The 14184-nt window shown below is 35.8% G+C and overlaps 1 protein-coding gene across 1 annotated transcript in view; it reads right to left on the bottom strand.

Annotated features, from left to right (window-relative positions):
* CNTN5 (contactin 5) overlaps positions 1-14184 on the bottom strand; it is a 1212510-nt gene that overhangs the window by 326884 nt on the left and 871442 nt on the right. Inside the window, exon 9 of the mRNA XM_079101923.1 lies at positions 13085-13288. Within this exon, the coding sequence (XP_078958049.1) occupies positions 13085-13288 (204 nt within the window). The remainder of the gene's footprint in view (positions 1-13084; positions 13289-14184) is intronic.

Genomic DNA, 14184 nt, shown 5'->3' with positions numbered 1-14184 from the left:
GCTGTATCATCTTAGGCAAATCATTCAGATTCTTAAAGACAGTGCTGGAAGATAAGAGGATATCTCAGAGAGAACAGAAACAAAAGGAATGAAGCTGGAAAACTCAGGAGCAGTTTGGACAGAACGATTGAAAGCAAGTAATGGGATATAAAGCTCTTCCCATTGCTTCCTCACTCATCTCTTTCATGCCTATTTATATCTTAGTTGTACATAGAGGAGTTTGAGTTTACACAGTAAGCAATATCAACAACTAAACTACAGTAATAGCAATAGTCTGGAAGAATAGTTCTTAACTGCAATGCTTCCCATATATCAAAGAAATGTTGTGGAAATTATATTATAAATATCGTGTTACTAGTCAGTGTTTCATACAGGTTACTATGTACTAGGTGCTTGTCTAAGTGTTTTACATGTATTGACACATTTGCTTCTCATAATACTCTATAAGGAAAAGTACCAATCACAATACTCTATAGGCCGGGTGTGGTGGTCCATGCCTGTAATCCCAGCAGCTCTGGAGGTTAGGGCAGGAGGATCACAAGTTCAAAGCTAGCCTCAGCCAAAATGAGGTGCTAAGCAACTTAGTGAGACCCTGACTCTAAATAAAATACAAAATAGAGCTGGGGGTGTAACTCAGTAGTTGAGTGTCCCTGAGTTCAATCACCAGTGCCGAAAGAAAAAAGAAAAGAAAGAAAAAGTACCAGTGTTATCTCCATGTTTAGATGAATACATTGAAGCACAGGCAGGTTAAGTCTCTTGCCCTGTGAAGAACCTGGGATATATGTAACCATGAAATTAGGGGGAATCCCTTGATTAACAAATGGATGGATAATGAAATGACTGAACAGGGACCACAGAGAGAAGAGACATTGAAAGGTACAAATGAAACTATTTGTGAAGTATACTACCTGGTATATCAGGAAAAAAACAAAAAACAAAAAAAAAAAAACATTCCTTCTCTCAATGTGAACTGCAAAGAGGTCAAGAATAATGAAGACTGAGAAAATGCCAAAATACTTTATTATAAAAGATATTTTATTAATTGAGAAAACTCTTTGAGAGATGTGTTCAGGCTCGAAACTAGACAGAAGATTATTAAATGCAAAGAGAAGGTGGAGCAGCAGATACAAGAGTGTAGGCTAGCCTCTCAAGAGAGCTGAAAATAGAAAAGGAAGTCAGATCACTCAATACACATTTACAGTAGTGCTCATAACCAAAGTTGCATTCCTTTCTTATGTTATGAAGTATGTATTCACTATTATAATGTCAATTATCATAAATTAACATCCAATAAAAATTTGTTTCCTGAATTATAATGATAGCTTTTCATGTAGAAAATCAGAAGAAAAGTCCCTCTTAGATTTATGTTTAACATATTTATCTTATTTGCAAGCACGTATTAAAAATTTTTCTAAAAATTCTAAGGCATATTAAAAGAGTTAATGAAATGATACATATTATTTCTCTTAAAATGTCTTATCTGCATAGACAAAAGTTCAAAGATTTTTGTAAGTCTGCTCAAAGAAAAATTGATTTGATGGCATGGCTAATTGTTAAGATGTCTGAACAAATGAAATATTCATTTTGTTCAGGAATTATTCAGTGATTTTCAGGTGTTTTCATTTGTTTCATATCAAGATTGTAAGGTTTCCAAAGAGAGAATGGCAAAATAAATAAAAGATTAATAAAAGTTAAGTAAGTTTTCCTATTCCTATTTAGTTTGACATAACACTTTAATATTAATCAGCTTCCCTAGATACGGGTACCTAAATCTGAGTGTTCTTGTTACACTCCTACTTTTCCTAAGTTTTTCAAGCCCCTTTGGAACTATCCATCAATTGAAATTTCTCAGCAAAGATCAGAAGAAGAAAAGGTCTCACGGGTTTAGGATAAGACATTTTGATACCTAAAGAGCAGCACTTAGAAGAGAAAGTGAAAAACAGAATACCCAAGGTTATTACAATTCCCATATTGCTTTGAGTTCACAGAGAGATCAGGGAATAAGCAACTTTGTTGAGTTCCACTATGAACTACCAAACCAAATCTCAGGGATCTGTGGGGGCGAGCATAAGATTCATCCTGTCTGTGTTTTGCCTGGGCAAAGCAAACAAAATTCGCTTGGGCCTGGACCTCCTGGCCACCCTGGAGGATAGTACCATCCTTCCTCTGCGGGATCTAGAGGAGAATTCTTTTTTTCCTTGTAGCTTCTGAATTCTTGGCATTCTTTTGCTCACGGTCCCTGCTTACATTTTGTTTTGTGGTCCTGAGGCTTGAACCCAGGGCTGCACACAAGCTAAGCAATTACTGAGCTAAATGCCCAGACATTTTTTTTTTTAATTTTATTTTGAGACAGAGTATCACTAAGTTGCCGAGGCTGGCCTCAATCTTGAGAGCTCCCTCTTCTGAGTAGCTGGGATTACAGGTGTGCAGCCTTACACCTGGTAATCATGGTCTAAATACATGTTCTAAGTGCATCATTCTAGTCTCTGCTTCTATCATCTGTCATCATCCCCTCCCGTTCACGATCAAACTGTCCTATACTTCCCACTTAGGCACACTTGTGACTATCGTTAGGTCTGACACCAATATTCTAGGGTAATATCTCTATTTCAAGAAACTTAATTTAATCACAACCATGAAGCTCCTGAATGACATAGGCCAATACTAACAATCTTCAATAATTAGAATTTGGACTTCTTGAGGGTTATTATTTAGCCTACCACAACCTCCAGAACAATGCTATTTTAATATTTTTCCATTTCTTTTAGGACCTGAATTACTCAGCAGTAAACTAATGGATTTGATTCATGGATTATTTAATTAGGTAATTCTGTGTATAATTTCCTTGTTGACATAGTTCTTGCCTTAAAAATTAACTTGTTGTCTATACATACATTTTTAGCTGATGACATTCCCTATAGTTCATTAATAAAAAAAAAATTAAGCCATCAGACTCCTCAACACCCAGGACATCATTTGCATTTGCAGTCTACTTTTTTCACTACTGTGACAAATAATGAACCTTCCAACATACACAGTCTGTGTATGAACTCTGAATCTATCCCACTCATTTTCTCAAGTTACTCATCTAATTGTCTTTCTCTTTGCTGCACTATATTACCCAAGAGATAGAAAAGGGGCCCAGGGTGTGTTTCTTTTCCTTCTTTATATTTTTCAAAGTGTCCTGTCGGTTCCGCTATGGAGCAATTATGGCCCCAGGGAAGGGGGCTGGGAGAATACTGCCTTAGGAAGTAGGCTGACCTCCAAGGGGAAGATCTTGGAAGAGGGATGAGGACTGGGAGAAGGGTGAGGAGCCTGGTCCTGTAGATTAGATTAGATTTGGGGAAGATATGTACAATTCTACATTTCTTCCCAGAGAATTGTTAGAACTCCCATTATCAGAACATGGTGGTCCACTTTTAGAAATGTATGCATTATTTTGTATGCTATCAATATAACAGTCTCAACTCCTTTGTAGTTGATATTAACTTCCTGTATATATTTTCCATCCTTTTAGTACTTTAAAAGTTTTTAAAAGAGTACCTAAAATGTAGTAAACATGTTGATTAAATAAAAATAAGTTTAAATAAGTTTGAATAACATTCCTAGGAACTCAAATGAGAGAATAAAATGAAAGTACAAAATTAGCCCATGAGACAGACAGTAAGACCCTGAAGGGAGGCCAGGAGCAGCAGTGTTAGAGAGGAAGAAAGAAGCATTTGGAAGAGAGATAGAGTCTTAGAAATGAACACTTGACAAAGAGCCATGTGGCAAAAGAGGGTGTATCATAGAGTCTGCTGTGTTTGGTGGAGTGCAAGTGTCTCATTCATTACCCTCTAAACCATCAGTGAAAATCTGTATAGATTTGTTTTGTTTATAGTCCAGTGATAAGTGAAATATGCCTCATCAGGACACTGTGTGAGGCAGGCAGATCTTAAAAGATGCAGTTACAGAGTCTTTGGCAGTATTTAGGGTAAGATCCTCTTTAGTATTAGATTGAAAACTGTCCAAGGACAGTTAAGTTTGTCATAGTCTCATTGCCTAACAAAATATCTGACCATAGTGGGTGTGCACTAACTACACATTGGTGAATTCATGAAGATAATTTTTCACAGTGGGAACAGAGGAAAATCCAATCATGTGGTTCATACATGTCAAATCTGCTGTAAGTTCTCCCACTGCTTTGATAGGTCAGTAAGACATTTTATGCTATTGAGGTAAGATAGAAGAAATAAGAAATAGGTAGAAAGGAGACATAAAGGAAAAACAATGAAAAATCTTTAAATTCCAGAAGTTCTGCATACTTTTCCAGATGTCTCCTTCCCTAGCCTATTAGTCCTAAATTTTGGGGAAATCTATAAATCTATGCACTGTTAGCACTCCCCAAATAAATAAAGAAAATAGAGAAATGATATTCTGAGGAAACTACAATACCTTCCAGCACTATCTATTGATCAGATAATGAAGACCATGTTACCCTAAGAATCCTGAGAGTGACCAGAACACTGGAACCCATCCTGAAATCACTGAACTGATATCATTCTTACATGCCATTCCATACCCACTCCTCACCAATATTCCTTTAAAAGAAGAGCTGGGAACCCCCACAATGCATCTCTCACTCAATAGATGGCCCATATTCTCTCTTAAATAACCATCTCTTGTTTATTTGCAAAGGTCTCTCTCCTTTGAGAGTGCCCCCATTCTCCCTTGAATATGTATTTACTTTCCTAAACAAAACTCTGAGCAGAGTATGCCAAAAATCTCTTCTGATACGTAAAGCAAGAACCCTGCTGGTCCTGAGTCAAGTTTTCCTTCCTCTCCAGGAACTCCTAGGATCATTCTTTGGTGACACCTCTTCTGTGACAGTATGAACTTTGCTCCCCTCTGCTGCATGTACCGTATATGATCCCATTATTTAGTGTTCTGTGTTATACTGGAGTCCAATTACATCATCGACGGTGATTTTATGTTTGTACTTGATGAATATATAGGCTCCTTTCATTTATCTACCAAAGTCTGAATTTTAAAATTCAACTTCAGGTATCACCTCCTGGAAGCATTCTCAGTCAATGGGTCCAGTGTTATTGTTAGGCATTACCATAGCAACATGTACCTATACATATATATATCATAGCACTGCACTTCAAAAAGCTTTCTCACTCTCCAAGTCCTGAAAAGCCTTATCCATGTATTGGAATATGTGTCACAGAACCTAACACACAATAGAAACAACATCCTCACCAAATGAATACATGATAGAACATCTTAATGTCCTCAATGTGAGGGTATTTGAATTTAATGTACATATAAAATGGAATTCCTTTCTATAAGCAAATGTGTTAGGACTGTGAAAGCTGTCTCCACTTCACCTATGTTTCACCTGTCTTATGCTCCAATTCCAATGATTGTGGATGTACATTTTACTCTCACAACTGCTACTGTAACCTGGTTTTTGTAAGTGCAGCCAGTTGTAGGAAGTTACAACTTGAGGGCAAACTGGAAGTTGAAGGGCTTTCACTACCTATGGAATCGTCCACAAGAAAGTGGGGAGGGAAGCCCACTGATGCTTCCTACAAGGTCACCAATCTGAGAAGTTTTGTTCGGCTCTGCTCCTGTAGGCTGAAGCTCCGGATGACTATAGATATGTCCATCTCCATAATGAAGCCCTATTTTTTTTGTGGAGGGGGGGTGCTGGGGATCGAACCGAGGGCCTTGTGCTTGCAAGGCAAGCACTCTACCGACTGAGCTATCTCCCCAGCCCCCTATTTTTCAATGTTTGACCCAACACTACCCCATCCCTAACTCCCGCTCTCTGGGGAGAAATTAAATAAATTATATACAAACAAATTTTGTTTGAAGCTTTAGAGGAACCCAAGGTAAACAACGTATTCTACAATAGGCAGTTTATTAAGTAAAATTTTACTTGAACTTGAAAGAAAAACTTTTGCTTATGCATGTATCCTTTATTATTTTTACAAAAATCTATATTTTTTTAGAAAAGTATAAAATCACAATGCTCTTAAAATGATTTTTATAGCTAACTCTATGGTCACAGCAGATTAAACATAATTTTTATATTCAAACCCCTGCAGAGCTGTTTGCTAAGTTTGCAGAAACATCCATTATAATGCCTATCTCTGCACTGAGAGGTTTGTAAAGCCCAGCAGGAATTTCAGCTGACTATAGTGCAATAAATGGATTCATCCACAATCATATTCTATTTCTATTTTCAGAGCAAGTGTTTAATATGTGCCACCTACATGGGAAAACATTCAGGATAATATTGTTTTTTTATGAATATACTTTCTGATTCTAGTATTCTGAAGAGAGATCAAATAATGAAAGTTTTTAGATTAAAAATGATCATAGTCTAATTTGTGTGCTTCTTGCTTTTTACGCATTATTTTGGAATTCTGTAATCAACCAAAAAGCTTAATAATTTTTAAAAGTAACAGCCAACATTAAAATGCATATAAATATTATGTCTGTGAAATTTGTAAGGTGGTACTGGGTTCCTGCAAGGTGTGTCTGCAATCATGGTTCCCTTCTGAAGAGTGTGTGAGGAGATCCGTCCAACTGGAGTGTACTGATGCTGATACTTTGCCTAATTTGTGAAAGCAGGGAGTTTGCTGTCAGGAAAATGTTAGGCAAAGGTTTTTCACTATGTCCCTCCACTCAATTTACTGAGACTGATCCTTTAGCTTCAATTTACTGAGACTGATCCTTTGAATTTTTGTATTATAGGGACAGGGAAGGGATTCCAACATTTTACTGTGAATTGTCCATTCTATCTATCCCTCTTAGTTTAGTCCCATCTCTTCCTCAGATTTCAGTTTTTCAGATTTCTATCCAGCACATCTGCATCAATGCCTTCTGTTTATCCATTAAATTTTATCCAGGTTTTATTTATTTTTTTTCCTCCCATTATAATCCTTTCACTCACTTCTTTCCTCATTTGTCCAGAAATACATCAGAATCTGATTTGTTGGTGATCCTCTTCACCCTGGAGCATTCTCATGGATGATGTAGATTTCTTTCTGTAGGGTCTCGGAAGAGACACAAACAAGTGTATGCACCCTGTCCTTCAACTGCATTTCCAGACCCACCCCCTCACTGAAACATTTCCTCTGATTTCTTTGACGCTACTCTATCTCCTATGTTCTCTCTGCCTTCTTTTTATCTTTTACAGTATTTCATTATTTACCCTCTTCAAGTAATCTCTGATTATTCAAGTCTTGATCCAAACCATATTTCTTTCCTCATTTCCTTCTCTCTCCATGTGCTCTCTCACCCACACCATGGTTCCATTTTCACCCTCATGGCTATGACTTGTGTTTATATCTGAACACTTTTCTTAAAACTACTTATTGTTTTTCTATATCCAAAGTGCATTACAATCTTATTAGTGTTACTAGTTTTATTTATTTTTTTGTTATATTATACACAAGTCTACATTTCGCTTTTTAGGAAAACACAGCTGATAGAGCATCAATATCTAGAATATGGCTGAAAATCTGGAGTGATATGGTACTGAATGGTTGCGCAGTACTAATTTATAAATATCTATTGACTTTTAGTTTCCAGAGTCAGCTTATGGGAAAGTATACAAGACTATTTTTATTGGCTGAAGATAATGCAAAAGTGAAAGAAGAAGATAAAAGTAGTTGAGAGAAGGGGAAGTAAAAAGTAGGGATAAAATTATTCTAATTTTATGAAGTAGGAAGTTAATTATTTTAAAGAGTAAGAAAACTATATGATGAAGATTTAAGTACATTATCAAAACTAGAAGAGAAGCAACAGAAAACTATGAAAATCTATGAATGTGACAGAGGGGATTGAAGGGAAGGGAGGGGATATCAGGATAGGAAGGATAGTAGAATGAATTGGACATTATTACCCTATGTGCATACATGATTACATAACTGGTATTATTCTACAATGTGTACAACCAAGAGAATGAAAAGTTGTACTCCATTTTTGTATGATGTGTCAATATGTTTTCTACTGTCCTGTACATCTAATTAGAACAAATTTAAAAAGATATGAACATGGGACAGAGGAGAAGCAGGGTTGCATACTTATGTGAGGGATTAAACAACTATTATTTAAAATTAATTACCCAAGAAATACAGGTATTTTCTAGCATTACATGACATTTTTCAAATATGTGAATTAAAAAATAAATTATTTTTCTTAAATAAACAATGAGACACTAAATGATTAGCTCTATGGCTTAATAATATTCCACTGTGTATATATATATACACCAGTTTCTTTATTCATTCATCTGTTGAAGGGCATCTAGGTTGGTTCTAAAATCTAGCTATTGTGAACTGAGCTGCTATAAACATTGATGTGGCTGCGTTACTGTATTATACTAATTTTAAGTCCTTTGGGTACAAACCGAGGAGTGGGATAACTGGGTCAAAAGGTGGGTCCATTCCAAGTTTTCTGAGGAATCTCCATACTCCTTTCCAGAGTGAATGCACCAATTTGCAACTCCACCAGCAATGTAAAAGTGTGCCTTTTTCCCTACATCCATGCCAATATTATGGCATTTGCAGATAAATGGATGGAATTGGAGAATACCATGCTCAGTGAAATAAGCCCATCCCCCAAAACCAAAGACCAAATGTTTTCCCTGATAAGTTAATGATGATATATAATGTGGGTAGGGGGTGGGGGTGAGAGAAGAATAGAGGAATTTTAGAGGGAAATGAGAGGGAGGAGGGGAAGGGGGTATGAAAGATGGTGAAATGAGGCAGACATCATTACCCTATGTACACGTATGATTACATGAATGATATAAATCTACATCGTGCACAATCATAGAAATGAAAAGTTGTACTGCATTTGTGTACAATGAATCAAAATGTAGTCCGTAAAAATAAAAAAATAATAAAAAATACATAAAATTTTAAAAATAAATAAATAAATGATTGAATCTAAAGAGTCAATCAACTGTACTGATAAAGCTTTTTGTTTCTCTGTGTGGCTGCACTAATTCAGTAGGGATGTTTTAACATGTTTTTAAAAAAGACTTTAATAGACAACCACCAAGGAAACAATAGACTTAGGTAATTTGCAGAAATAAGAAATGTGAATTTTCTAACTTCTCTGGTAAAAAATAAGATTGTCCAGAGTGATATAATTGAAATTTAGTAGATTTAGTCCACCTGTTTCTTTATTTTTTCAGTTAAATTTAAAATCAAAGTGTTCTTTTGGGCTGGGGAGATAGCTCAGTTGGTAAAGTGCTTGCCTTACAAACACAGGACCCTGGGTTCAATCCCCGGCACCGCAAAAAAAGTGTTCTTTTACTTATCTATTCTGTACTTGTCTTATTAAGCCTGTCATCGAGTATTTCACAAATAATTATTTAGAAAATATAGATGTTTATATAAAAGTATCAATAATATTTACTACTGCAATGATTTCAATTCATTTGACAGCTGAAATTATTTATGTTCAGTGACATATCATTTATTATATAAGAAACAATGACTAATAGTGCAATGTTCTGAACAGAGGGAATGAAAACCAACAGTAAAATATGGATTGGTTCTAACAGGATGAGGGACAGTAGAATATTTCTACTGAGAAAGGATGGGCTCAGGAATAATGGTGTGGATGAATATGCAGTTAGTTAGGTTTGAACTGTGTTCATAGGAAAATGAGCTTGATAACTTAAATATTTTTGTGAAGTGGTAGTGTTGGGAGTTCTCTATTTGAAGGAAAGCAGAGAAGAACCCAAAAGCCCTTGACAGAATAGTAGATTAAATCATCCAATTTAGTGGGATTGAATAACAATGTTAAGGTCCCTTTGAAATTGGTGATCATGAACCCATGGTGGGTGTAACTTTTTAAGCAGTCACAGAGTAAGACTATAGTTGAGTTCACTAGGATCAGAGGTTTGTCAAACAAAATAAATAGAAGTTAGGGTGAATGGAGGAGTTTAAATATCAACAAAGGATTATTCTTTTTTTTTTATTGTAAACAAATGGGATACATGTTGTCTGTTTGTACATGGGTTAAAAGCATACCATTTGTATAATCATAAATTTACATATGGTAATGTTGTTTGATTCATTCTATTATTTTTCCATTCCCCCCACCCCTCCCACCCTTCTTTTCCCTCTAAACAGTCCTTTCTTCCTCCATTCTTGCCCCCCTCCCTAACCCTAACCCTAACCCTAACCCTAACACTAACTCCTCCCACCCTCCCCCTTATGTGTCATCATCCACTTATCAGGGAGATCATTCGTCCTTTAGTTTTTTGAGATTGGCTTATCTCACTTAGCATGATGATCTCCAATTTCATCCATTTGCCTGCAAATGCCATAATTTTATCGTTCTTTATGGCAGAGTAATAGTCCATTGTATATATATACCACAGTTTCTTTATCCACTCATCAATTGAAGGACATCTAGGTTGGTTCCACAATCTGGCTATTGTGAATTGAGCAGCTATGAACATTGATGTGGCTGTATCTCTGTAGTATGCTAAACCCATATCTCTCACCCTGCACAAAACTCAACTCAAAATGGATTAAGGACCTTGGAATCAGACCAGAGACTCTGCAGATTATAGAAGAAAAAGTAGGTCCAGATCTTCAACATGTCGGCCTAGGACCAGACTTCCTCAACAGGACTCCCATAGTACAAGAAATAAAAGCAAGAATAACTGGGATAGATTCAAACTAAAAAGCTTTCTCTCAGCAAAGGAAACTATCAGCAATGTGAAGAAAGAGCCTACAGAGTGGGAGAATATCTTTGCCAATCATACTTCAGATAGAGCACTAATCTCCAGAATCTATAAAGAACTCAAAAAACTCTACACCAAGAATACAAATAATCCAATCGACAAATGGGCTAAGGAAATGAACAGACACTTCACAGAAGATGTACAAACAATCAACAAACATATGAAAAAATGTTCAACATCTCTAGTAATAAGAGAAATGCAAATCAAAACCACCCTAAGATTCCATCTCACCCCAATTAGAATGGCGATTATCAAAAATACAAGCAAGAACAGGTGTTGGCGAGGATGTGGGGAGAAAGGTACACTCATACATTGCTGGTGGGGCTGCAAATTAGTGCAGCCACTCTGGAAAGCAGTGTGGAGATTCCTTAGAAAACTTGGAATGGAACCACCATTTGACCCAGCTATCCCACTCCTTGGTCTATACCCAAAGGACTTAAAATCAGCATACTACAGGATTATTCTTTAATGTACTGAGTGTAGAAAGTAGAAGGTAAAGTTAAGTGACATATTCAGGTCATGAAATAAAAGTTAAATGTGGACATGGAACATTTAACTTACTAGTGAAGGTAGTATTAGTTTTGGGATTCTGATTAATGCATGTGTTATTCTTATACCTGGCGTGTGTAGTAAGAGATCTGTTGTGTGAAAAGAATGTGGAAGAAACTCTCCAACCTTAGGTATAAACCAACAGCAAGGTATTATTATATAGAAATAAATAGTATAAATGGAACTAATTGTTCAGCCAGAAGAATGTGACAATTCTCAAGTAAGGATGCTTCAAATTCTTAGACACTCAATGAGAAGGTGCTCTGAAATTTTATGGAAAGGACTTACATAAAAGCACATGAATTCCAAGATTTTAATTAGATAAATTTGAAAAATAAATTTGAAGTTGGCAAAATATATAACCACTCATAATGTCAACTACAGTGATGGCGTACACAGTGGTGACTCTCAAATTTCTTTCCCTAACGTAGCTTTCTTATGAATATTAGTAACATATATTGAAATGTCTAGTATATAGCTCCACAGAGATTTCACATGGACACTTCACCTTATCATATCCAATAAAGGATGCCTCTGTTCACCCACCTGCCTCTTGTGAAGAAGCATCACCCATGCAATGAAATATACCAGTGCCTTGAAACTGTCCTATATACTCTCCCCACAGCCCACAGTACCATATTTAATTAGTTTTCAAATCTTGATACTTCAACCCATTTAATATCTCAGTCATCTTTCTTACCCTCTGAGGCTACTATCACTGCTTTAGTTCCATCTTTATCACCCACCTCTGGTTAGTTTCAGTAGCTTCTGGATTGGTCTGCCAGTTCCTGTTCATGTTTCCCAACTATTCATCCATGACACTATCTAACTATGTGGGCTTTTGCAGGACATGTCATCTCCCAAATGTTCCAACACTGGGTTTCTCATCTTTAAAATGAACATTGTATTTGTTCTCTATTTGCTAAGGTTACTAAAATCATTTACAGTTTATAATACTCTGTGTGTGTGTGATGAAACCCAATGATATAACTTCAGTCATAGATTCAAGCAGCATAGTCTAAAAACAAGCAGGTAAAAGAACAGTGTTGAGATAAATTATTTTTTAAATTTCAAAATCAATCAGAATTCTCAGCTCACTTCTTAATAACGTCTTCATAGATTTTTTTGTTACATGATAGAGCAAGTTGCATATCATATATCAACTGCAATACAGCACTTGACTTCTTTAATGCAATGCTTCACTATGAATGTCTATAAATACAAATGAGGTGTTTAAATGTGAAGATACTTTAGATAGATGGCAATACCTATAATTATAGCATCATCATATCTGCCTGAATTGCACTTTAAAGTTAAAGTTCCAACTGTTCCTATTATTGAAAAAGTAATAATAACAATTATAATTGTACCATGAAGTATTAAAAGCTGAACATTCAATTTGAAGGCAACTAAAATAAAAAATGTAATGAAAACTGAACTCATAAAATGCTTACAATTCATATACATATGCTATATGGAGGCACTAAAGTGCAAAGAAAAGAACTGTGATCTCTTTATGACAATTTTCAAATTCTTCCTTTCTGGAATTAGAATACCATTGTAATGAATATTTTTAAGCCATGGATCATCACTTTCCCATATCAAAATTTTTCTTCTAAGGTATGTTTAACCTTAGAATAAAAATGCTGAGTTTCTCACCATGGTGAACGCCTTTTTATTTTGTTTGTACTAGGCCAAATGCTGAGAGAACATTAAATCTCTGTTTTTCACGAGACTGCCGACCATTATCATCTAGGCCACGCAACTTACCATCATTTCGCAGAGTGAGTGGTGTTGGAGGACTAAGTACTCGAGCATTCGTCACTGTGTTTTTCACCAGACAAATATAGCTGCCCACGTCTGATGTTTGCACTTTAGAAATATAAAGGTTGCCTGTCTCCTGGGAAATGAACCGCCGGCTGTCTTCCGCCACAAAAGAAGGGAACTCATTAAACACCCAGCTATAGATGATCTCTGAAAACACAAAATTCAGTTGTTAAAAGATACATACTATTTTACTATCAGACAAGGCTCAAATAACTAAGACTTTATAAGTACCATATAGATTGCAAGACGATATATTTTATACAGTTATTCATATAACAGCATATTACATTCAAAGAACCTTTATGCTTCATGACTACAGGAAGATTTAGATGCTTCTGAGGGATGCTTTATTCTTTCATTCTTTTACTTCCAATGTGTACTGAATATGTGTTAAATAATCAGTATTACAACATAAAAATAAAAAGATGAGGCAATTCCTTATTCTCAAAGATCAACTGACAGGGGAAATTTATTCAAACCTGTGAATCAGTGTGCAATAAAGAGTTGGCAATATATATATTTAATTGCAAATAAAGGTTGGGAGAGGGGCATAATCATTTTGATCAATGAAAATTTCCAGAGTTAGGATACCCCTGAGGTATACTCATTTACTTGTGTATTTATCACATATTGGTTAAAGATCTCTTCAGGTTAGGCATCCTTCCAAGTAAAAAAGGTAAAGTTCATGCTCTTATGAAGCTTTCATTACAAAGGGGAAAAAACCAAGACTATACCAACAAATAAGGGTATATCAAGTTATTGATAATTGTTGTGAAGGAAACTACAGCAACTTGAGAAATTGTGGCAGGGCTGAGAAACTTGTGAATTACATTTTAAAATGTCTGACTGCTGTATAGAGGAGGAATAGTATAAGGACAATGAAATGACTAGGAAAAGAGAAAGCAGGAGGAGGAATAATGACCACTATCTTAAGGGAGGTATTTTTAAAATAGTCATGGAATATATAAAAGGCTTGCATGTGAATGACAGTGGTAGTGACAGTCATGGGGAAAATGGAAAGAAGTGACTGGTTCTAGTAAAAA

The sequence above is a fragment of the Sciurus vulgaris genome, assembly GCF_902686455.1.
Source record: "Sciurus vulgaris genome assembly, chromosome: 11".
Lineage (NCBI taxonomy): Eukaryota > Metazoa > Chordata > Mammalia > Rodentia > Sciuridae > Sciurus > Sciurus vulgaris.
The sequence above is the reverse complement of the archived record's forward strand: the minus strand, read 5'-3'. Positions and strand labels throughout refer to the sequence as shown.